The sequence below is a fragment of the Ornithorhynchus anatinus genome, chromosome 12 (assembly GCF_004115215.2).
Source record: "Ornithorhynchus anatinus isolate Pmale09 chromosome 12, mOrnAna1.pri.v4, whole genome shotgun sequence".
In the NCBI taxonomy this organism is placed as follows: Eukaryota; Metazoa; Chordata; class Mammalia; order Monotremata; family Ornithorhynchidae; genus Ornithorhynchus; species Ornithorhynchus anatinus.
This window is the reverse complement of record NC_041739.1, coordinates 24,181,906-24,206,736: the sequence shown is the minus strand read 5'-3', so window position 1 is coordinate 24,206,736 and position 24,831 is coordinate 24,181,906. Positions and strand designations below refer to the sequence as shown.

Genomic DNA, 24,831 nt, shown 5'->3' with positions numbered 1-24,831 from the left:
TTTTTCGTCACTCATTTTTGAGTTGGCTTCACAATTTCTTTAGCTCTCAACCATATATATATATATTCCTCTTGTCATCCTTCATTCTCAAAAATGATTCCCTGGTTCTTTCTCAGAAATGAAAATATGGATTAAAATATACATAAATGTCCTAAAATATCCATTATATTAATCTCATAGGATACAGCAGCTATTTCTATAACCTGGTAATAGTCACAGAATCCCAAGCAATCCCAATACTGGATATGGTGCAGGAGGCATAGAGGGAGGGTATTGGGGAAGAAGGGAAAATCTGTGTCAGGTGAGGAAAACATGCATGACACTGTAGAGGCAAGTCTCAGCTGACCCTAGAATTCCACTGCCTTCATCATCACCACCATCCAGCTAAGAACTGTATCATTAGCAGAGGGCAAGGAAAAGCACGAGTCACCACTTCTGACAGCACCGAAGTCCGCTTTTTCAAAAATGGTTTTTGTTAAGCACTTATTACGTGTCAGGCACTATTCTAAGGTCCTATATAAGTTAATCAGGTTGGACACAGTCTCTATCCCACAGAGGGCTCACGGTCTTAATTCCCATTTTCAGATGATGAAACTGAAGTACGGAGAAGTTAAGTGATTTGCCCAAGGTCACACAGCAGACAAGTTGCAGAGCCGGCATTAGAACCCAGGTTCTCTGATTCCCAGGCCCGGGCTCTTTCCTCTAGACCACGCTGCTTCTCACTAACCACTATTGCTGCTAAGATCTGAGCAGTGGTGGGAAAAAAGGAAGTGCTAGTTTTGGCTCTCAGAACACAAATAGTTTGTCCTTTGAAAAACAGCCTTTTTAACTGGACATTTTGCAGCGCAGCTTTATATTCAATTAACTGTTTTTGCTCATATCAAGTAATAACATTTTAGTCCTTTGGAAACCCAGAGTAGTCCCCAAATACTAACACTTCCTCCTTCCAAATCTGAACTTCTCATCTTCTCTCCCAAGTTCTCTCCTCTTCCTATCAATGAATGGCATTTTTTGAGTGCTTACTGTGTGCAGAACACTGCACTAAGTGCTCGGGAGAGTACACTGCAACAGAGTTGGTAGACACATTCCCTGCCCACAAGTAGATTATAGTTAATTCCACCATTTCCCTTCCATTTAGGCATCATTTACTTTTCTAACATCTCCAATTATACATCTCAAGAGGACCGTGGGACAAAAAGGCAAAACCAAAATCAGCCATGGTCAACAGCAATATATCAGTTCAAAAAGGGGAAAAATTTGTGTGTAAAATGATGGGATAGTCCATATCTACATTAGCATTTTTCTTCCGCCCTGGTACTCATAGGTAAACTTCATCTCAGGGTTATCATCAAAGACTTAAAAGCCTCTCTAGCTGACACGATTGACTCCTCCAAAACTAACTTATTCCTCGATTCCTCCATCTTGTCACTTGTCTTTAATCCTTTGCTGACATGGCACCCTCCCGACTGGAACTCCTTCCTTCTTCATACCCAATGGATCACCCTCTTCCCCATCTCCAAAAATACTAAAATCATATATCTTCCAGGAAGCCCAATTTCCCTCTTACCCTTTCTACTACATTGCCTATACATTTGAATCTGCACCCCATAAGCATTCAGGTAATCATTACACCCCCAAACCCATAGCACTTATGTACCTATCTTTATATTTGATTATTATCATTCTAATGGTATTTGTTAAGTGCTTACTATGTGTCAAGCACTGTTTTAAGCACTATGATAATTTCAAGAGAATCTTAGGTTGGAGACAGCTCTTGTCCCACATAAGGCTCACAGACTTAGTAGAAGGGGCCACTGGTATTGAATCTCATTTTACAGATGAGGTACCTGAAGCCCAGAGAAGTTAAGTGACTTGCCCAAGGTCACCCAGCATACAAGTGGTAGAGCCAAGATTAGCACCCAGGTCCTCTGACTCCCAGGCCCATGCTCTTCCCACTAAGTCATGTTGCTTCCCTACCTGTAATTTATTTTACTGTTTGTCTCCCCCTTTCCTTGACTGAAAGCTTCTCGAGGGCAAGGATCATGTCTACTTTACTGAACTCTCCCAAACGCTTAGTATAAGTGCCCTGCGTACAGTAAATGCTCAGTACTATTGATGGATTAGAAAAGATGATTTTGACTTATACAATTCATTTAACACCAAAGCGGTCTTCCGCTATGACACTTCTCTGCTCTGCCGCTCTCTCCATTCTTACATCAACCACTCATATACACATTCTCATTCCCTGAACGAATGGAGCAGATTCCGTGCTGCCTTCTTTCTGTCAGCTTCTTTGCCTTTTCAGCCCATTTATATCTCCCAGTGCATATTGTTTTCATCCGTAAAAACTTTCTGACTTCACATTGCTTTTTGAAAAAACAAAAACAAAAAATAATACAAAACAAAACTCTCTCAGGGTTCTCCTTCAGTTGGCTCTCTCTCCTACCAATCTTCTCCTATGTCTCCTTAGCCTGTGTTTTTCACTCTTCCTAATAAAATATAACCATCCTTCACTTTTGACTTTCCACCCTCTGGTCCACTGCTCATTCCTTTCCCTGTCCATGTTGCTCTGCCAAATCATGATGCCCAAGTTCTCCTAAAAAGTCTCTTCCTCTAAGAGCCATTTCCTGATTACCTACATGCATGCCAGGAGGCATTCCTTGATTCCTGCTTCTCCTTATCCTTCTGGTCATACCACCCTTTTGCCTCCTCGGAATTCTATGCATCTCTTTATTTATCCATTTAGGGCTATTTTTATTTTCATGCTCTCAAAATTATTGATTAGTCAACTTAAATTTACTTATTTTCTTCAGTAGACTTTAAATTCCTCTAAGACAGTGGCTATCATTTCTTTTATTTCTCCTTTATGTTCCTCAAGGGCCTATTACAATATTTTGCACACAGTAGGAACTCAATTCTAATAATGAGGATTGGTTAGTAACTTTTTTGGGTAAAATTCCCAAACATCTCTACTCAATGAAAAAAGTGTCTTAAAAATGTTATTTTATGATAACTTTGCAAAAAACCCCATCAAATATTTAGGTACATTTACCTATATAACTCCTTTCATAAATCCCAACATACTCATACAATTTGAAATATTCAAACTACTGAAGCAATATTATTGAATCTAAAGTGCTTACCTTTTTCTTCACAGACAAAGCCCATGATTGCATGTGTTTCAGCTTCTTTTCTCCCACCATCAATTTGGATCAGTTTAGCAGTTTTAAAACAACGTTCATAAAAATAATTTCTTAACCATATGTCTTCAGAATTGTCAAAGCAACGGGCCAGCGAAAGTAAGTTGTTGTACATTTCTTCATAGTTCTCTTAAAGTGGAAAAACAAAATCATTAGCCTTCAGAAAAAAATACAATAGAGCACAATTTTTTTTGATTATCTCAGATGTGCTGCTTGAAAATGGCATTTTTGGTAAATGGTGACTAAGCCTGGGTTAAAATACTGACATGAAAAAGTATTTTATGAGCATCATTCCTGAACAGAAAGGAAGCAAAACTTTTTAACAACTCTTTTAAAAAAATGACTGAAAAGCAAAACACGTAAATAAAAAAAAATCATGGTTGAGGGAATTTAAAGAGATAAATTTGGTGGACAATCCACTGAAGTGAAACGTGGAAGAAAATTGACGTATCAAAAACATAGGGCTAGTATACAAATACCTCTATGTAGGACAGAGTAATATCTATGAGCAATACACTAAACCCCTAGGGGAGAAAGTAACAGCATGTATCACCCTACAACTTTCCTTTCTGATTGATGCCTGAAATTTCTAGATTTTGAGCAAGCAAGCTTGCTCAACCATGACACATAGGTGTTGCATTTGGAGGAGTAGAGGGAAAAGAGGAAATACAAATACAAAGGTATTCTTACCTAAATGAAAAACACAGTGCTGTTAGAAGCAAGAAATGAAAGAATGATGAGGGAGAAGGAAATGTAGCTTGAAATGTCTTGTTGGAACTACGAACTATCCGTGAGTCGTTTCCTTGGTAAGTTTCTTTCTCTTGGTTTTCCTCAAACAAGCTGTCAAGCTTCTTTTTCGACGATTAAGTCACTAGTAAATCTTTCTTATGAATTTTCCTTAAAATTATATCTTACTTAGTATTTTCACCCTGAAAATACTTCCTCATAAGACTGGATTCAGGCAGTGTTCCTTTGTGACACAGTTCTATATCTAGTTAAGTTTCTTCAGCCCTTCTACCTTGGCTAACCGTGACATCGCAGTCTCAAAATCTTACTGAACTCCTCAGGGCAGATAAATTTGCTAAGGAATTTTCAGACTCCCTATCTGCTGATGGTATTAGATGCTTTCATAAGAACCATGAAAATCATCTAGACATTTTGATGCAGCTTCCTGCAGTTATCTTGATTCTTACATGTCTTCTTCTGGTTTTCTACCAGAAACATATGGTAGGCAAATTGGGATCCTGGGAGAATATGGTAGCCAATCCTCTTCAATAGTTGGTCCAGTAGTACCCTGGCTAATTTTTTTGTTTGTTTTTTATTACCAGGAATGAAGGGTAATGGAGGTATCCCAATAATTGCCATCATCAGATATTTTACCTTATTCTTGAAGATGATCGATCAGTGGCACTTATTGAGCAATTGCTGTGTGCAGAGCACTATACTTCACTGGAGATGATGATAATGTTTCCCCAGTTTTGCCTCTGCTCTTCTTCAAAATATGGAAGGGTAAGAAACATGACCGCGTCCTTAAAGATCTCAATGGGTGTATCATTATGTCCAGGTGCTTTGTCCATTTTCATAGCTCTCATTACTGTGAAGCCTTCCTCAACAGTTGGGATAAGTTCCATATCTTCATGCTCAGGATTGTCATCTCTTCAGTACTTTTTCCTTTGCTGCTGAGGAGGCTAGAGTATCTATTGGCCAGAGGACTGTAAACCAATCTTCTTTGGTGATGGTAGGCGTTTGGAATAACTTTTAAAGTAATAATTTTCTTCCCCAAAGTTTACCTCAGATAAATCTTTGACGAGCAGCGTGGCTTAGTGGTAAGAGCCCGGGCTTGGGAGTCAGAGGTTCTAATCCCAGCTCTGCCACTTGTCAGCTGTGTGACTCTGGGTAAGCCACTTAACTTCTCTCTGCCTCAGTTACCTCATCTGGAAAATGGGGATTAAGACTGTGAGCTCCACGTGGGACAACCTGACTACCTTGTATTTACCCCAGGGCTTAGAACAGTTCTTAGCACATAGGAAGCGCTTAAATACCATCATCGTCATCATAACAGAAAAAAATGGATCTTGCATCTAAGCTTAAAATTGTAAAACCGTATTGAGTCAGTGTTAAAACTCTAGTTATTTCCCTTGGTAGGCAACAATGCTGTTTAAGATCAATTTACATGTATGTTTGTTGGGGGTGGGATCTATCTTCCCCAGCACTTAGTACAGTGCCTGGAACAAAGAAAGCACTTAACAAGTACCAAAAATTTTTTTAAAAAAACTAACCAAAAAAGACCCAGCTTTAAAGCAATTAATCAGCAATCCCCGTTTTACCTCAACTGCCTGTTCTTCTACTACGACCAAACCTGTACGGTTTGCTTTCCTAATTCCAACTTTCTCAATATACCTCCACTGTCTAAGAGAAGCAGCACGGCCTAGTGGAAAGAACCTGGGTCTGGGAGTCAGAAGGCCTGGGTTCTAATTCCAGCTCCACCACTTCTCTTCTGTGACCATGAACAAGTCACTTAATGTCCCTGTGCCCCAATTATCTCATCTGTAAAATGGGGTTTAAGGCTGTGACCCTCAGGTATTCATTCAATAGTATTTATTGAGCGCTTACTATGTGCAGAGCACTGTACTAAGCGCTTGGGATGAACAAGTCGGCAACAGATAGAGACAGTCCCTGCCGTTTGACGGGCTTACAGTCTAATCGGGGGAGACGGACAGACAAGAACAATGGCACTAAACAGCGTCAAGGGGAAGAACATCTCGTAAAAACAATGGCAACTAAATAGAATCAAGGCGATGTACAATTCATTAACAAAATAAATAGGGTAACGAAAATATATACAGTTGAGCGGACGGGTACAGTGCTGTGGGGATGGGAAGGGAGAGGTGGAGGAGCAGAGGGAAAAGGGGAAAATGAGGCTTTAGCTGCAGAGAGGTAAAGGGGGGATGGCAGAGGGAGTAGAGGGGGAAGAGGAGCTCAGTCTGGGAAGGCCTCTTGGAGGAGGTGATTTTTAAGTAAGGTTTTGAAGAGGGAAAGAGAATCAGTTTGGCGGAGGTGAGGAGGGAGGGCGTTCCAGGACCGCGGGAGGACGTGACCCAGGGGTCGACGGCGGGATAGGCGAGACCGAGGGACGGCGAGGAGGTGGGCGGCAGAGGAGCGGAGCGTGCGGGGTGGGCGGTAGAAAGAGAGAAGGGAGGAGAGGTAGGAAGGGGCAAGGTGGTGGAGAGCCTTGAAGCCTAGAGTGAGGAGTTTTTGTTTGGAGCGGAGGTCGATAGGCAACCACTGGAGTTGTTTAAGAAGGGGAGTGACATGCCCAGATCGTTTCTGCAGGAAGATGAGCCGGGCAGCGGAGTGAAGAATAGACCGGAGCGGGGCGAGAGAGGAGGAAGGGAGGTCAGAGAGAAGGCTGACACAGTAGTCTAGCCGGGATATAACGAGAGCCCGTAATAGTAAGGTAGCCGTTTGGGTGGAGAGGAAAGGGCGGATCTTGGCGATATTGTAGAGGTGAAACCGGCAGGTCTTGGTAACGGATAGGATGTGTGGGGTGAACGAGAGGGACGAGTCAAGGATGACACCGAGATTGCGGGCCTGCGGGACGGGAAGGATGGTCGTGCCATCCACGGTGATGGAGAAGTCTGGGAGCGGGCCGGGCTTGGGAGGGAAGATGAGGAGCTCAGTCTTGCTCATGTTGAGTTTTAGGTGGCGGGCAGACATCCAGGTGGAGACGTCCCGGAGGCAGGAGGAGATGCGAGCCTGAAGGGAGGGGGAGAGGACAGGGGCGGAGATGTAGATCTGCGGGTAAGACTAGGATCATTTCCCGCTCGATTATCTTGCATCTACCCCAACACTTAATACAATGGTAGGCACAAAGTAAGTGCTTAATAAGTGTCAAAAAAAAAATCTGGTCTTTCTCACCATCTATCTCTTGCTCACATCCTCCCTCTGGTTTGGAACTTTCTTCCCCTTCATATTCAGTGGTCCACATCTCTCTCCATCTTCAAAGTCCTACTTAAATCATCTCCTCCAAGAGGCCTCCTTTAAGTAAGGCCTCACTTCCCTGCCTAAGCCCTCCTTTCTGCATTGTCACTGCACTTGGGTCCGTTCCCCTTGAGCACTTTGATATTCATTCATTCAATCGTATTTATTGAGCACTTACTATGTGCATAACACTGTACTAAGTGCTTGGAATGTACAATTCGGCAACAGATAGAGACTATCCCTGCCCAACAACGGGCTCAAAGTCTAAATGGGGGGAGACAGACAACAAAAGAAATCAAAACCTCACAGCACTTATGTACATATCCATCTGCAATTTATTTTAAAGTCTGCATCCCCCTCTATTCTGTAAGTTCCTTGTGGGCAGGGATCAGTTATACCTACTCTTTGGTGCTGAACTCTCCCAAGTGCTGAGTACAGTGCTCTTCACAGAGTCAGTGCTCAATAAATACCACTGATTGATTGAGGTCCTAAAGTTTAGCAACAGAAGCACATTTTCCATGTTCACAAAGGACCAAAGATGTAAATTGTAGCAAGAGACAATCTGATTGGACATAAAGAAGAGTTCCTCAGTTGGAGGGAAGAAGTATTGGAACAGGATGAGAAGACTATGGGATCTTCTGCATTGAAGATCTTTAAAATTGGAATATATTGGGGGAGGAGGTACATATTTATTCTTTGACCTAGAGGCAGGGCATAGCAGCAGTAAATATGATTGACTGATGGCCTGTTGGGGTCCTTTTGCATCTCTATGATTCTCTAAGAACCTGTTTTTGGAGGTGATCGTTCAAAAAAGTCTACTTTTCTGAAGGCAGCAGGTGATTTCTTTAAGCAGATATCACTGAAGTAAAAATATGGAAACACAAATATACCTGCAAGCTACCATAATACTACAGACACAAAAATTTCTCAACTAAGTTTAAACATAATACAGAAAGAAGGAAAGGAAAACTGCATTGAGATGAGAAAGCCTTGGAGACATTCACTTTGAGCATGCTTTTGCTTCTAAATAACACAGAGTAATGTTTTGTAACTTCCAACCAGCAGTTCCAAAGTCCTTTGATGGCTCTCTGAGCCAGCTAATTCAGAAGGGTTTCCTGGTGGATCAGCAGCATACTCCAGCTTCAGCTTCTAGATCCTTTATTACATTCTGAAGCATAGTGGCATAGGATAAATATGATTGAATTAATAAATGAATGGTTAAACAGAGCAGGACTTCCCACACAGTCCTACTTTATTCATTCATTCATTCAATAGTATTTATTGAGCGATTCCTATGCGCAGATCACTGTACTAAGCGCTTGGAATGTACAATTTGGCAACAGATAGAGACAATCCCTGCCCATTGATGGGCTTTCAGTACTTTACTCTGCCTGCTACAAAAAGGTCAGACAAGACTCCATCAGAACTGACTCGGGACCAATGGACGTCGGTGAAGCCCTCAAGGCACACAAGTGTGCTTAGCAGTTTCCAGAGTCCCACCTAGTCCCTGATGGTATCCGGTACTTGTGTAAAGTAGCAGTACCATTTATTGAGCACTCAACTGGTTCAGTTCACTCTGTTAGGCCCATGGGAAATAACAGAATAGAGAAGTGAAATGTTTCCTGCCCACGCTAAGCTTATATTCTAGTTGAAAGGTCTTGGTGAAAGCTGACTGGGACAATTCACTGCCTTCTGTTGCCAAGCATCGCCCTCTATCAACAGTGTCCTGGGTTAATTAATCAATGGTATTTATTAAGTGTTTATTGTGGGCAGAGCACTCTCCTAAGCATTGGGAAGAGTACAGTACAACAGAATTGGCAGACACAAACCTTGACCTCGAGGAGCTTACAATCTACTCCCTGTAAGAGATGCCCTGAGCCAGCATCCCAGAATTAATGCCCACCAAAGAGTTGATGTGGCAAGGGAACCATAACAAGTCTGCTTAGTGGCTAGGGGAGCATGTGGAAACTCCTTGCCAGCCTCTGCTCCCCAGTCAGAGATCAGCAAAGATCATGGTGCAAGAAGCTCTATTCATCCCCTCCAACATCCAAGGCTCCTTCCTGGTTCCAGCCTCAGGACCTCAGCAGGGTCCTGCTCACCTCTGATGTAATAATAATAAGAAGAATGTTGGTATTTGTTAAGCGCTTACTATGTGCCGAGCACTGTTCTAAGCGCTGGGGTAGACATAGGGGAATCAGGTTGTCCCACGTGGGGCTCACAGTCTTAATCCCCATTTTACAGATGAGGGAACTGAGGCACAGAGAAGTTAAGTGACTTGCCCACAGTCACACAGCCGACAAGGGGCAGAGCTGGCATTCGAACTCGTGAGCCCTGACTCCAAAGCCCATGCTCTTTCCACTGAGCCACGCTGCTTCTCCATCTCCACATCTTCACATCTCCACGATGTGTCTCTTGGGGTTTTCAGGGTGCTCTCCAAATATTGGGGAGGCAGATGTGATTTCATTTTCTCCAATCCCCCTTTTATTGGAGTCTGTTCAGGCATCTCAAAGGTTACCTTCTGGTCATCCAGTATCATCTCGGTGATCAGGCACCATCTCTTTGGTTCCCCTTTATGGTTGGAGGTTCCCGCTTATTCAACTTCTCCCTTTCCCCATGTTTGCTTCTTGTATTTCTTCTCTGTAATAGCTATCATTTATGGTTCCTTTGCTGTAGTCCTCCGGTTTGCTGAAGATAATCTTTTTTCTACCGTTCTCGAAGACGGTCTCCAGCTATTCCTACTCTTTCACTGTGGATTTGCTGTCCACATCTATTAACCTTGAAGATAATCCTCTTTTTCCTCCCTTGCTGATGCTAGCAGCTGCCCCACCTGCTCTTTCTTCTCATATTTCATTTTCCCTCACAGATGCAATTTTGCATGCCCCAAAACAGTATATATCAACAACCCAAACAATTTCCATCCAAAATCCTACTGGCCAGGCTATTGAAGAACAAAGTCAACCAGGCATTATCTCGATTGCAATACGGCAACCCAGCGTAGCAACATATCACTTACATCACAACTGTGGATTAGGGATTTACTTGATATATTCACTATTCATTTTTTCATTTAAGCTGTCAACTCCAAAAACACAGTATTTAAAAGGTTCTGCTTTTGAATTCAGTAACATAAAACACAATTCTAACCATTCAAGAGGACTTTTCAAGTTGTGTTTCTCTACCGAGTAATTACACAGGCCATAGATAAAGCAGGGAAACCATGAACAAATTCAGACTTGGGGTGTAATCAAGACGATAAATGATTCTAACGATTCTGATGCTTTGACAGGGCTCCCTAGGTTTCCCGTTATGGTTTATGATGATGTCACCAGGGCCTCTCCGTATACCGGTAGCCCAGTAATTCAGTGTTGCCCATCATTTATTCTATAAATACAGCTTAGTTGACTGAGGTTGAAATGTGCTAAGTTGCCTTAATGTTTCAAATTCATACATGAAACAATTTGGAATCTTCCCTCAGGCATTCACTGCTGCAGCTCCTGCTGCTCTGCTTCCAACAATTCCCCCACATACCTGATCGTTCGGCTGCCTCGGCCCTGGTCAGGAAGTGGTGAAGCTGATCCAGCTTATGAGGCTGCTCCTCCAGGGACGTCTGGAGCCATATGGCTGACCCAGGCCCTCCAGCCTCCCTCAAGGCATTCCACTTCTCTATCAGAGAAGTGAGCTCGGAGAAGGACTTGTGATAACCCTCTTGCAGCATTTCTATGCAGATGTTCTTCTTGTATGAATTCCTGTATCTGGGAATAAGAATCAGAACAAAAAGTTTTCTTTTAAGCCCTTTCAGCTCCTGAGATGTTTTTAGCCACAAAATTACCATCAGAACAACACGTCTCCTTCAAGAAAACACGCAAAATTAACAAAGGGGGTTGCGATCGTGGCTTAAATCGAAAATGCCAAGCAGAATTCTGTTTTAATAAGATGCCAGGAATGGAAAAAGCACAATGATCTTGATGAAGTTTGTTGTAAATATATCCATTCTAGCTGCACAAAACTCCAATAGTCAAAAAAATTGATGTAGTAATATCAAAAAGAACACTGGTAGCTGCTAGAATTAGGCTGAAATTTTCCTACTGCTTAAGAACAGTGAGCAAAGAAAAAATCAAGCACATATTGAAGGCCAAAATAATGTATATTTTGAAACAGTTTTGCTGGCGGTAATGGTGGTTTAGTTTTAACTGTTTGACAATTTCTGGAAACACAATCATTACATATCTTGCTTTCACCTAGGACGAGTTTAATGATGTGGCAGTTTTAAAATTAATTCTTAATTTTTAAAAAATGACATATCTGGAGACATATATTAATGAATATAAAACAAATCCTTCAATGCATCATACTGACAGTACATAAAAGGGATTGATTTAATGTGGCATTTCAATACAAAATACGAAAGTTTGATCCTAGATTTTCTCTACCTTATAATTTATGGGATCTAAACGCTCCTTTGAACTGGCTATACAATACTGGAACTGATTAATAGAATTATTACTCTCTTTGCATTATCACCTAGGATTCTACCACTTTAAAGAAATAATGTATGCAATCCTCAAGTACATAATACATATCGAGAGCCATCGGCAATCACTGCGGAGTCAGAATTATAGCTGATCAATTTAGGGGAACTTCAAGCTCAGAAAATGCATACTGCGTAATTCAAACAAATTAAGGTAATAAATCTATTTTTAACAAAGTTTTTCACTATTTTTGCATATGGAAACAACCATTTCACATTTTGACTTAAAATACAACCCATTTATCTGAAATATGAGAGAGAGAGAAAGTGAGAGCGAGCGAGAATAAAATGTGACAAAATGTCAACAGACATCATTGAGCTAATGAGGCCTTCTGGCAAACAGAGACACAGCCTTAATAAGCCACGGGGGCAACCAGTTACAGACTTTAAATAATGATTTTTAAAAATGTTTTCACCCCCACTTGTTTACTTATTTTATGTTATGAATACATTTTAATTTAAATTCCATGAAAGAACCTGGACCCAAATGTTCTCTGCTCCCCACTTAAACTGATGGCCCTATGCATATACTGAATTTTCTTTTGGCATCTTTAATTCCCTAAACTCCTTTGCATTTGTGTCTGGCCCTTTTTTTCCCTTTTGTGAGAGGGAGGGTATCAGCTGCGCTGAACAGATTTAGGTCATTCTTTGGGCAACCCCATTCTCCCTCCCCATCAAATACAGGCCTGGCAGGAGGGGAGATTACTCAGCAGCAACCTGTACTTCCTCCAAGAGAAAAAGAAGAGACAACTATGTAATACAGTGGAGTTCAGTGGTGAGGCGGGGGGATCATTATTGCCTCCCTCTTGGGAGCAATGCTTTGGCATATCTGCCAACATGCTGTTCTTTGGAGTGAAGTAACTCTAAACCATCCGGGATGGGGACTAGTAGCTCAGTCAAGCTGCTTGAGCATTTGGGAGTGGGAAGGAAGACCAATGCTCCTCCTGGATACGTGGGGATAGGGAAGGGCCCACAAAAGTCGAGATACAGACAAGAACTGGAAAAGTGTTACATATTTTCAACATAGCATGACAGAGCACTTTTAAAGTTCTCTGCATTTTTGCCACAGCCACTCCTATAAAAACATCCCCACACATGCTACTATCTCTTGGGTTACAGCCAAGTCATTAACCATATTGAGCTTCACCCTAATAAGATGCTTGGATTTTAAAACATACGATTCACATAGATCTATCTGAATGGATTTAATTTGATCACCATAATTCCATACATATGATCTTGAGCTAGGCTGTTTCCCAATCAGATTAAGCGGACCCCAACCTCACCATTTTAGGAGGTTATACTCAAAGACAATATTGGCATGGACAAATATATAGTCAATTTCCCTCTAAAACGGGGACATTTATCGTCATAGACACATATTGTTCAACGGTGTTCTCTCTAACACCGTTGGGAAAGAACTGAGTTCATAGCACATGATAGAAGTGGAAAATTAAATACAATATTTAGTTACATAAATGTACTTTCTTATGTGTTGGAGAGTGAGTACTTAAAGTTGTTGCATATTCATGGACTCGGGTGAAACATACCACTTCAGCCAGTCATTCTATAGCTTGAATTGATTGCCTACCAGGAGCAGAGCACTGAATTGATTGGAGACTGCAACAGAAGCAAAAAGCTGGGAACCTGGTTTCAGAAGTTTACAATTTAATGGGGAGATTACAACCTATATACTTCTTTTCTAACTTGTCACAAGGTGGTAAGATTTTTAAGAGCTCTTCTTACTTTATTTAGAATCTTTCTTAACTAGAAGGAAAGCGATTGGAATGTAAAGTTAATTACGGCTTATTAATTCCATTTATACAGGGAGTGATTTTTGTTCCAAAAGGGTCCCCAAACTATTGACTGCTATGTCTTATCCAGAGTAGCACCACTGGGAGTTGGGGGTGGGAGGGAACAAGAGAAAAGAAGCAGCATGGCTTAGTGGTAAGAGCCCGGGCTTGGGAGTCAGAAGTCATGGGTTCTAATTCCAGCTCCCTCACATGTCAGCTGTGTGACTTTGGGCAAGTCACTTAACTTCTCTGGGCCTCAGTTCCCTCATCTGTAAAATGAGGATTAAGACTGTGAGCCCCACGTGGGACAACCTGATAACCTTGTATCTACCCCAGTGCTTAGGACAGTGCTTGGCACATAGCAAGCGCTTAACAAATACCATTATTATTATTATTATTCACAGTAGCTTGGGAGCCAGGGGGCCTCCCATCACTGATTTGTGTACAAAGGGACAACCTGATTACCTTGTATCTACTCCAGCGCTTAGAATGGTGCTTGGCACATAGTAAGACTTAACATATACCAACATTATTATTATTATTAAAGAAGGGCATTTGCCTCTTTTAACAATGCTCTTCTCTGGTCATTACCCCTGGGGCAGTAATGCCCAGGTAAGGGAGTTGGTGGGAGGTCCAGGGGGGTGGCAGTAGGAGAAAAAAGAATGGTGGAGAGAAACGATAGGTTGATGGAGGAGGAAGGAAGGAAATTTGGTTCATCTAGCTCTGGTAATTGACAATCCTAAATAGCGAACTTGGCACACAACCAGAAAGATTACAGTAGTCCATTATTCAGCCATGAGATGATTCTAAGACACGAAGTATAATTCTTCACATGGGAAGCTAGTGATCAATAAATCCATATTCAGTAATAACAGTTCAAAGGCAGCTAAAACAAATATAGCACATAAAACGTGTTTTATCTGACAAAATTGCACACTAAAAAATAAATACCTAATCACCGAATCTTGGTAATATAATACTCTTATATCATTATGCTAATATATAAGTCACAAGTGGCTTATCTGTGCACGAGTTATAACAGTCTTAGATTCATATTGTAGGAATAAATGCTATTAGAATCACCTAAGGGATAATTACTTTGACTCTTAAATTAATACTTAAATAGCTTCAGTTATATTAACTTCAGTGACAAAAAGTCAGTCCCTTTTCTTACACCTACATTGTCGAATAGCAGATGATTCCATGAGAAGAGTAGTAAAGTTGAGGTAATTTTCTTGTGAAACTAAGTCAAAATAGAGTTTACTGATATTTTCTCTCAAAAATGTATAATGTTTGGAATATTGTCGCATATGGGGAAAAAATGAAGGAGAAAACTAAGACTTATTTTTAAAATAAGTGTATTCCCTAACCAAAAGGTTCCTAGTAGCTAGAAAAGTACTAAAGAATTATCAAATCATATTCTTACTTTATGGTGTCTCAGCAATTAAGCCTTATTCTTGATGATTACTTATGAGACGAATTACAAACATTATCAGACCCTTTTCCTGCTACATAACTATACTCTAATAGGATTAGTAAGCTATTTTCCAAGGGCATCAAAAACATAATAATAAAGGTTTCCTAGAAAAGAATCTAAATTCTAGAATTATTTGGGATTAGAATTTTCAAAATGTTGAATGGTCTCTGGGGGCATCTACTGGAAATCTAGTAAAATTGCAGTCAGATCACATTAATCAGATCAATTCTCTTGCCATTAGTTACTCAACCTTTGGACTACAAATACTATAAGAAGATTCCCGCAGAAGGAAAAACTATTCAGAGAGATCTCTTAGAAAAATCACTAGCATATACTTGTGATTTGGAGGCTGAGGTGAGAACTGTTTTGCGGCAGGACAGTTGCTAATGTGAAAGATGCCATTTGAGAAAAACATAATACTTCAACTAATGTATAGTTGACCCTTCTATATTTCTACTGGGAACAAATCCTAAGTATAAATTAAAAATAACATTTATGAATTGTGCTTTAATAGATCCTTTTAATTAAAAAGGGAATATATAAACTTTTTTTCTCCCTAACCCATCCCAATTTTACTCTTCCGAAGGACCAAAGAAATCCTAGTCACCAGTCCTTTGGCAAAAATGTCACTGGTCCTTCAACAGAAAATAAAATAATGTCATTCACCAGATTTCAAACACTGACTTCATAGGTCAGTAGAATTTAGTTTGATTTACTTTAAATCAGACTGATACTGCTTTCACTTTTTCAGAAAAAACTTCTCAACATTAACAGTCCTTTTATTTAGGTAACAAACAGTAGCAGGAAATAATCGGTTTGATTTGCTTTTCTTAGGATGTTTTTTTAAATTCAGATTTATAGGTGTTGTGTGAAGAAGTAAAGATATCAAACTAGAAACCAGAATTGATGTTTGCAAAGTTAACTTAGAGTCACATAATCCCACTCCAAGGAATTTGCCAAATTTAGTATTAGTTTAAATTTAAACTTAAAGTGTCAAGTTTAAAATCTCAGCTAAAATAACTACTGTTATTAGGACATAGACCAGTTCTAGGGTAGGGGGGATCCATAAATACTAACACTTCATTTAGACTTTCAGAAATTAATTCTATATATTTCATAAAAACAAAACAAAGATAACAGTCTAGATCAGACTAGTCTAATCTATATAGACTACAAAATTAGTAAATCTATTATTTCTGATTATGATTCATAACTGAAAAACAGTAAGATCTGAGGACACTCAAATTCTAACTTTTCCTCTAAATGAAGCAGTTCTGATTTTCACTCACTAGTATATTTGGTGGATCATTTCTTCTCTGAATTTTGATAAGAATTTGGTAATTTAAAAACAGTTCTGTATTAAATTCATCATTTAGATCAGCTGTAACTGATAGTCATTTTTTAATTAAAGCAATTGTGTTTAAAAAATACCATATTGACATGTAGGAATAATACATTTGCTACTAAAACAGAACCTTTATAAAAGATGTTGAATCCTAATCATCAAAATAAAAACTGCAGTGAACTCATGAAAAATCCTTGCATTTCTTGTATTTCAAAACTTATATTTTCTTTAAGATCTTGAAGGCTGCCCTTGAAGAGTAAACAACTATATTTATATAAACTATCAACTGTACAGCTATAAATACTTATCAAAAAATCAGTAATTTAAGTCATAAATGATGAAAACAAGAAATCATCATGAAAACAGTCCTTTAAATTTTAAAAGCTTATATAATTACAATGAAAACTGCCCTTTGGTAATATCCCCAGACTAAAACAGAAAATCTTCCCTTTACTGTTTTTATTACTTTGATAATAATAATTTTGAAAGATAGTTCATATTATTTATTTCATATGCAGTATATGTGTATATATATGGGCGGTGAATGTGTCTGTTATTTTGTACTCTCTCAAGCACTTAGCACAGTGCTCTGCACACAGTAAGTGCTCAATAAATACAATTGATTGAATGACTGAATCCAAACAGTGCATAACACTCTTCTACAGCAAGTTAATAAATTGCTTTAGAAGTGTAACAAATGCCTTAGGTTTGCAGCCAAAAAAATCATTCATTTTTATGATACAGGCAGAGTTCTATGAAAAAGATATTACCACTAGTTGCATCTCTTTCAAATAACTTTTTGTACAAAGTGCATGGATTATTTATTTCTTAGCTTCCAAAAATTAGCATAGATAACAACTTTGGAACTCATTGTTTCAAGTTTAAAATCTGGGACATTGTCTTGCTTCTTTCAGAACTGTCAAGTAGAAAGGCTTCGAACTGCATGTAACAGAGTATTTATTCTTGATATTTTTGATTCCAGAAAGTGAACGAGGGTCCTTTAGCACCCCTCAAAGAACTGAAACCATCAATTTAGGTTTAAAATACCTGTTTCTCTTTAGCATCATCAAGTTAATTGATTAATTAATAAGTAAATAATTGTGTACTAATGAAAATCACTTGAGGTTTCCATCAAGGAACATACTTGAAATTTTAGAAAATATCATTAATAAGTAATGAGCCACACATAACATACATTTTGACTTATGAGGTAGAATAGCGATAAATTATTAATATATTTATCTAGTCCCTTATCCCACAATTCAGACTATTAGAGCAATGGTTCAGGGATGAAAAACATTCATTTAATCTAACTGGCCCAATCAAGGTTAAAAAAAAATTCTAAGGCATTTTAGTGAATAACCTTACCATCTAAGAACCCATGCATGAAGAGATTTGCACATATACTCTAATAGTTATTTGGAGTCCCACTGAAATATCATGCATAAAGTGAATAGGACATTTAAGATATTCATGAAATGACGATTTTTCAATACCTAATGGAGTGCTTCTGATATTATGAAAACATAATACTTTTGATATCACAATGGACACAAAAAGAAAATGCCACATTTCCTAACGGAATAATGCTGAATTTTGCAATCAAGTGCAAAACCCTGACAGATTCTTGTCATATTTAATTATTTATTTTATATTTCAAGACATCTTGGCAATTAACAATGGGAAAAACCTGTTACAAAAATTAAAATCTATCAGTTTTCAAATGGCCTCGATTACGATTACATCGTATAATGAGCAGAAAAAAAACCAACAAGAATATATTGCCACATCAGTGACTAAAGGTAAAAGAATAAGAAAACGAACACTGTCCACAGAAACATGTATCAGTCACTTGGAATATTTTTTCTTCTCAAGTGTGTGTGTGGGGGGAGGGGCATGCAATACTTCGCTAAGTAGAATTTTACTGAAGATATATTAGCATTCACTTACATAAAGTCATGTAATTTTTACCTGGCATAACAGCATTTTGAAATCAGATGTGCTTATCAAAATAGAACATTTCTGAATCTTGCATATAAAAATTCTTATCACACTCAGAGTTGAATAAAATAATTATTATAATTTTTAAATTATAGAGAAAAAGTACATTTGTCTTGCATTCTGATCTTTTGAAATTTTTCATCCTTTTGGATTTATCTTGAAACTTCCTACAGTGATCCTAGGAATTGCTGAATTTTTACAGAGAAATGGAAACTCAAGAACATAAAGACCAACCTTAGTAAAAACAACAAGTTAGACTAAAAGGAAAACTAGTCCAGTGTTATTTTTTATTAAAATATGCCATGTATTTTATCTTTGTATGAGTTTGATAAGGTTAGCAAGTAAAATTCTGTTTCCTCTACACTGGATAATAGTCATGAGAATCTCGAGTTTGCACCTTCCCATTAAATATGTATTGTATTTTTTGAAATTATTCACCCCGCCTTTTATCCAGATCATGTCTTTGAAAGGAGGAAGTAGATAATAAATGGAATAATTCATGATTTTCCATTAAATATGAAACTTTCTTTTGCAGAGTTTATAAAATGAAGTTCTATATAATGTACAAAAGTTGATTAGAACTTTCTCTATCCTTTTGATGAAAAACCTTTTCTATTACACAAATGCACAGAGAAGTTTCTTTAGAAAAAGTAAACCACATAACCACTCTACATTCTATTCCAACACTTCTATTCTTTAAAAATGTGATCTAATTTTACCCTTCTATGTATGATTTAAGAGATCTATTTTTATGGACAATATGAACAGATTAATTTCTCAAATTTCATTTTCAATAGAAAACTGAGAAGCACTGAATATAAATTAGGGCAGGCAGTTTAGAGATTTCTAGTTCTGGTCTCGGAAACGAGTTTTGTTGAGAAATCTTATTCTCCCATTTGCATCTCAGTCAAGTGAGGTCAGACTTAAAAAGCTGACTTTTTTTATGGAAAAAAGTTACTGTGTTCCACTTAAAATAATAAAAAAATTTTAAATGGCATTACTCTTTCCACATGCCATTTTCCTTTTCAAAAGCAGTAGACTATCAGCAGGGAATTATTGATTAAAAGTTTTACTCATATTTTCTTCCTTAGATTGTTTTAAAATGAATGATATAAGATTCAAGTGGTGAACAAATGAAGTTATATCTGACTAGATGGAGAGAAAAATTATTTTAAAATGTACAATTCAAGGGGCCAAGACCAGTAATTAGTTTTGTCCACCACTTAATACAGCATCGCATACGGAAGAAGCATGATTTTTGATGACTGATGAAATCGTCGAATTTCAAATTCCAGACACTGAAAATACACTTGGTAAAGAAATAGACTCACTTCTGCCAGAACCCGTGTTTTCACTCAACATTTCAGTTGGAAGACCTCAAAATGAGGGAATGTTCTTTGGATACTGCATGTGTTTGGATAGGATGAGTTGTGGTATCAGAAGTAAGCTCTGGACATACATGGGGTTAGTGCTACATGGGTGTTCATGCTGTATATGAACAATATGGGGTTCTGCAAGAACTTAATGTGTTTTACAAGTAGGAGCACTTCAATTTGTTCTGAATTTATGACATTTGAGAGCAGTCAACTAGCAATTGGCATTTGAGTGCTTACTGTGTACAGAGCACTGTACTGCTTGGGAGTCAGAGGTCATAGGTTTGAATCCCAGCTCTGCCACTTGTCAGCTGTATGACTGTGGGCAAGTCACTTCACTTCTCTGTGCCTCAGTTACCTCATCTGTAAAATGGGGATTAACCGTGAGCCTCACGTGGGACAACCTGATTACCCTGTACCTACCCCAGTGCTTAGAACAGTGCACTTAGTAAGCACTTAAAAAATACCAACATTATTATTATTACAAGCTTAGGAGAATACAATTCAGTAGAGTTGGTAGACAACTTCCCTGCCCATGAGTTTATAGCCTGGTGTGGGATTTAGGCATTCATATAATTTATAATATGTGATTTAAAGAAATGTACATAAGTGCTGTGGGATTGAGGATGGGGCGAGAATCTAATGCCTAAACGATACAGATCCAAGAGCACAGACACCATAGAAGGGAGGAAGAACCAGGAAAAAGAGGGCTTATCGGGGAAGGCCTCTTAGAGGAGATGTGACCACAATAATGCTTTGAAAGTAGGGAGAGTGGTGGTCTGGCATACATGGAAGAGAGTTCCAGGCTAGGGGGAGGACCATGAGAAAGGAATAGGCAGAGAAATAGACGTGATTGGGGTACGGTGAGTAAGCTGGTGCTGGAGGATCAATGTTTGAGGGCTTCGCTGTAGTAGGAGATCAGAGAGATAAGTTAGAAGGGGCAAGCTAATCAAGTGCCTTAAAGCCAATGGTAAAGAGTTGGTTAGATCTTTCTAGGACTCTTGATCACTGGTCAAGATCAATGGATAACCTGTCCATTGAAAGCAGCTTGTCACTGAAACCCCTGTGTCAGACCAATGTCCTTTATTTCACTGCCTTGTCCTGCTTTCCTGAAAAGGTCCATCTGGAAGGAACACAGAGTTGTTCTCTATTTGAATGTCATAAGCTCCACCCATCTACAAAAACAGCTACAATGAAAATATGAAGAACAGTATTCTTCAAGGGCAGATTTCCATCCCCATTTCTGGCATAGGGGTGGCCATAAGATATGTGAAAGGGAGAGAAGTATGAAAGAAATCACTTATAGATGGTGAATAGAAATGATTCTGTTGGGGAATAAAGAAGATTGGCTATTGGTAAAGCTTAGATTTGGGAGGGAAAAAACCCTACAATTTGAAGGGAAATTAATGAGGTTTTTTAAATTTTGGGTAAAAAAAATCATTTTTATATTTCCAGTTTTATTTTAAACTGTACAGCACCTAGACCCACGAACTCCCTGCAAAAGCGTCATGGGATGTCAGGGATGGGGGGATAATATGAAGTGGAAGCAGTAAGAGCTAGCGCTCCTTCGTGGACTGGAGCCTGAGGGGGGAGTGGGTGGGAGGGAGGGAAAGGAAATGAGCAGATGGCTTTGCACTTTAGCAGTCCCAGATCTCTCTCTTCATCCTTCTTTTCATCCCCAGGGGCTGCTTCTATCAGTTCAGTCTCGGATATGGGAGGGCAGGTGGTAGGAAAGAAAAAAGCAGTAAGTGGAAATAAGCGATATTAGTGGCAAAATAGAGAAGAGTTACAAGGAGCTCTGGGGCTAGGAAAACAAAATCTATGTTTTGAGGAGACATAATTTGAACTAAAAAAATAAAAGAAGGTTGGGGTAGAAGTGAGCGTTCAAAACCACATAAAAGAGAACATTTATTCACACAGCACTTATATTTATAAGAGAAAGCGCTAAAGGCAAAGATTAGCTACAGGTTCAAAATGCATTTAGATAAAAATCAAGGAAAATTCATAATGAGAAGCTGGGTGCAAAAAGGGAAAGGTCAGGGATGTTGGATGGGACATGCTAAATATTTGGATCAATGCCAAGAAATGCAAATATTCTATTGCCACTGTCAAAAACAAGTGGGGAAAAAGCTGGTGACATTCCTGACAACTCATCCTATTTTACACATTAGCTTTTTCTCCCTCTAGTCCCCAGTTCGCTCTTTGTTTCTTTCAAGCTCACCTCTTAACTGTATCTCACTTTCGCCTCTCCTGCCTTCACCGCATTACCAATGCTGTTCCCCTGGCCTAGAACTCCCTCCCACCCTCCCCTGACCTGACAAGCCACAGCTCTTCCCTTATTCAGTGACTTTGGAAAACCCTACATCCTTCAGCAAGTCTTAGAGAAGCAGCGTGGCTCAGTGGAAAGAGCACGGGCTTGGGAATCAGAGGTCACAGGTTCTAATCCCAGCTCTGCCGCTGGTCAGCTGTGTGACCTTGGGCAAGTCACAACTTCTCTGTGCCTCAGTTACCTCATCTGTCAAATGGGGATTAAAACTGTGAGCCCCATGTGGGAGAACCTGATCACCTTGTATGCCCCAGCGGTTAGAACGGTGCTTTGCACATAGTAAGCACTTAACAAATACCACAGTTTTATGTTTATTAATTCCCGGCATCTCAAGTCATATAAACCAATATCAGTATTCAGTCCTTTTGTATATGTTAATCAATTGCAATCATGATAATTGATTGTTAAGTACTTACTTTGTGTCAAGCACTGATCTCTGCACTATGGCAGACACGAGTTAATCAGGTAGGACACATTCCCTGTCCCAAATGGGTCTCACAGTTTAAGTAGGAGGGAACACACTATACATGCAATGACTGATAAATATGCACTTGCTCCTCCTCTAGAACGTAACCCCTTGGTGGACAGGGAACACACCATTTCTCTCTTTAACAGTTTTTAAGTGCTTAGTAGAATGTATTGCACTCAGTGGTCACTCAAATATTATTAGCTCTTTGTGGTCAGGGAACGTGTCTAACAATTGTGTAGTATTTTACCCTTCCAAGCAGTAGCACAGTGTTCTATACATAGTAGCTGTTCAGATATTATTGTTTGATTGATACTTTTACTAGTATAGTCACTCATGGTCGATTAGACCGTAAGCCCATCAAACGGCAGGGACTGTCTCTATCTGTTGCCGACTTGTACATTCCAAGCGCTTAGTACAGTGCTCTGCACATAGTAAGTGCTCAATAAATACTATTGAATGGATACTGCATTTAGAATTGTCCATCAGAAGCATGAACAAGTATGTCTCAGGAGATCTAATTTTTGTTCCTTGAAAATGTGGCTGGATCATCATGGGATATGATTTCACACAGATTTGCATGTTAAAATTAGGATCTGCTTCATTCTGGAAAACTAATACGATACAATGATAACTATACTAAACAATTGTTTAATCTTTAAAGTACTTCAAAGCATAATTCCACAATATTAAACGAATGAGAAATGGCAATTTGTTTAAGAGACTTTGCAAAGAGCTATAGAAGTAAGAGCTTGTTTTGCTGGCTGTGAATGATTTTTCAACTTCAGAGAAGACTTTATCTAATGCGGCTTGAGCAACCGCTGGCTTATTTCCTACATAAAGCACTTTGTAGCATGGTAAGTCCTTTCAAACACCTCTAAGCATTCATCATATTTATAAATTTGTCTGCTTTCTTTCAAAGTGAAAAGGCTTTTTAATCCCAAGATTTTAGCTGATGGTGAAGAAAACATTAACTGTTTCACCTGTTTCAGCATCTTACAACGCAGTGAACGGTCGAAGTTCTTGATATGGTCCTTTCTGGGCAGCGATTCCTCTGAGTGGTGCGATTTAACTCTTCAACAACTGCATCATCCATTTCTAAATTAAGTTGCCTTCTCAGTTGCACAACCTCTTTGGTTAACCGTGCAGGGATCTCAAACTCCTCGAAAAGCTGACTAAAGCCGTGAGCCAAACTTCAGCCAAGACTTGTCGACTGCTTCATCTCAACCCAAGTAGGAAGGGGCAGAGAAGGGGTATATTTTACTGACAGTGTTTGGACAGAATGTCAAGGTGGAGGGATAGTTTTCTGCATGGGTGAAAGCAGCTAACTTTACAAGTAGTTGTTATCGGTGATCCGGTGGTCTACTGGCACATGGTGTGCCAGCTTCAGAAGAATGGGAAGCAGTAGTGGACTAGTGGAAAAAGCACAGGACTAGGAGTCGGAGGACCTGCTTTTAATCCCAGCTCTGCTACTTCCTGCTGTGTGACTTTGGCAAGCACTAACAGTGCCTCAATTACCTAATCTGTAAAATGGGGATTCAATCCTACTTCCTCCTTCTGAGACTTTGAGTCCCATGTGGGACAGGGGCAGTCGGCAGGAGGTGGCTGCCGGCCAAGGGATCGGCCGGACTCCCCCGCTCCTCGCTGGGCTGTGGGGTGGGCCAGAGCCAAGCCGTCACTGCTACTGTTTGAAATGCCTCCCTCTCTCCTCCGCCCCGATACACGATGCCTCGTCTTATCAAAACACGGCCAGGCAACCTTAATGACCATGGCCCCTCCCACTGTCCCACTTTAATTCTGAAAAGACCAGAGTGTCCACTATGAAATTGGACCGATGGCTCCCCCACAGGTACCGGTGCAAGTATATGTCAGTCTGCTGAAGCAGTATGGCGTAGTGGATAGAGCTTGGGCCTGGGAGTCAGAAGGTCATGGGTTCTAATCCCAGCTCCTCCACTTGTCTGCTGTGTGACCCTGTTGGGCAAGTCACGTCACTTCTCTGGGCTTCAGTTACCTCATCTGTAAAACAGGGACTGAGACTGCGAGCCCCACACGGGATATGGACTGTGTCCAACCTGATTTGCTTCTATCCATCCCAGTGCTTAGTACAGTGCCTGGCGCATAGTGTTTATCAAATACCATAATTATTATTATTATTTCTGTAAGTAGACACAGCTAATATTGACCTACAGTGGTACCAATCCACTTGAATTTTCTCAGTATCCTAGTAAGTCAGTCCTTCCCTGCCTGAAAATGAGAGAGTTTTTCATTTTGTTAGGAGATAGATAATATATATCTGCTACTGTTATCAATATTCATTCCACATAGGTGCTTCTCATGTCAA

At 39.6% G+C, this 24,831-nt stretch overlaps 1 protein-coding gene across 5 annotated transcripts in view; it reads right to left on the bottom strand.

The window, feature by feature from the left end:
• The window catches only part of TTC29 (tetratricopeptide repeat domain 29), a 222,281-nt gene that overhangs the window by 123,277 nt on the left and 74,173 nt on the right, over positions 1–24,831 (bottom strand). For all 5 annotated transcript variants that reach the window (XR_003763178.2, XM_029076334.2, XM_029076333.2 and 2 more), the window contains 2 exons: positions 10,710–10,933; positions 3,144–3,329 (listed from right to left, as the gene is read on the bottom strand). Coding sequence is in view for 4 of the 5 variants with exons in the window: in XM_029076334.2 (XP_028932167.1) it covers positions 3,144–3,329; positions 10,710–10,933 (410 nt within the window). In the remaining variant the exon portion in view is untranslated. The remainder of the gene's footprint in view (positions 1–3,143; positions 3,330–10,709; positions 10,934–24,831) is intronic.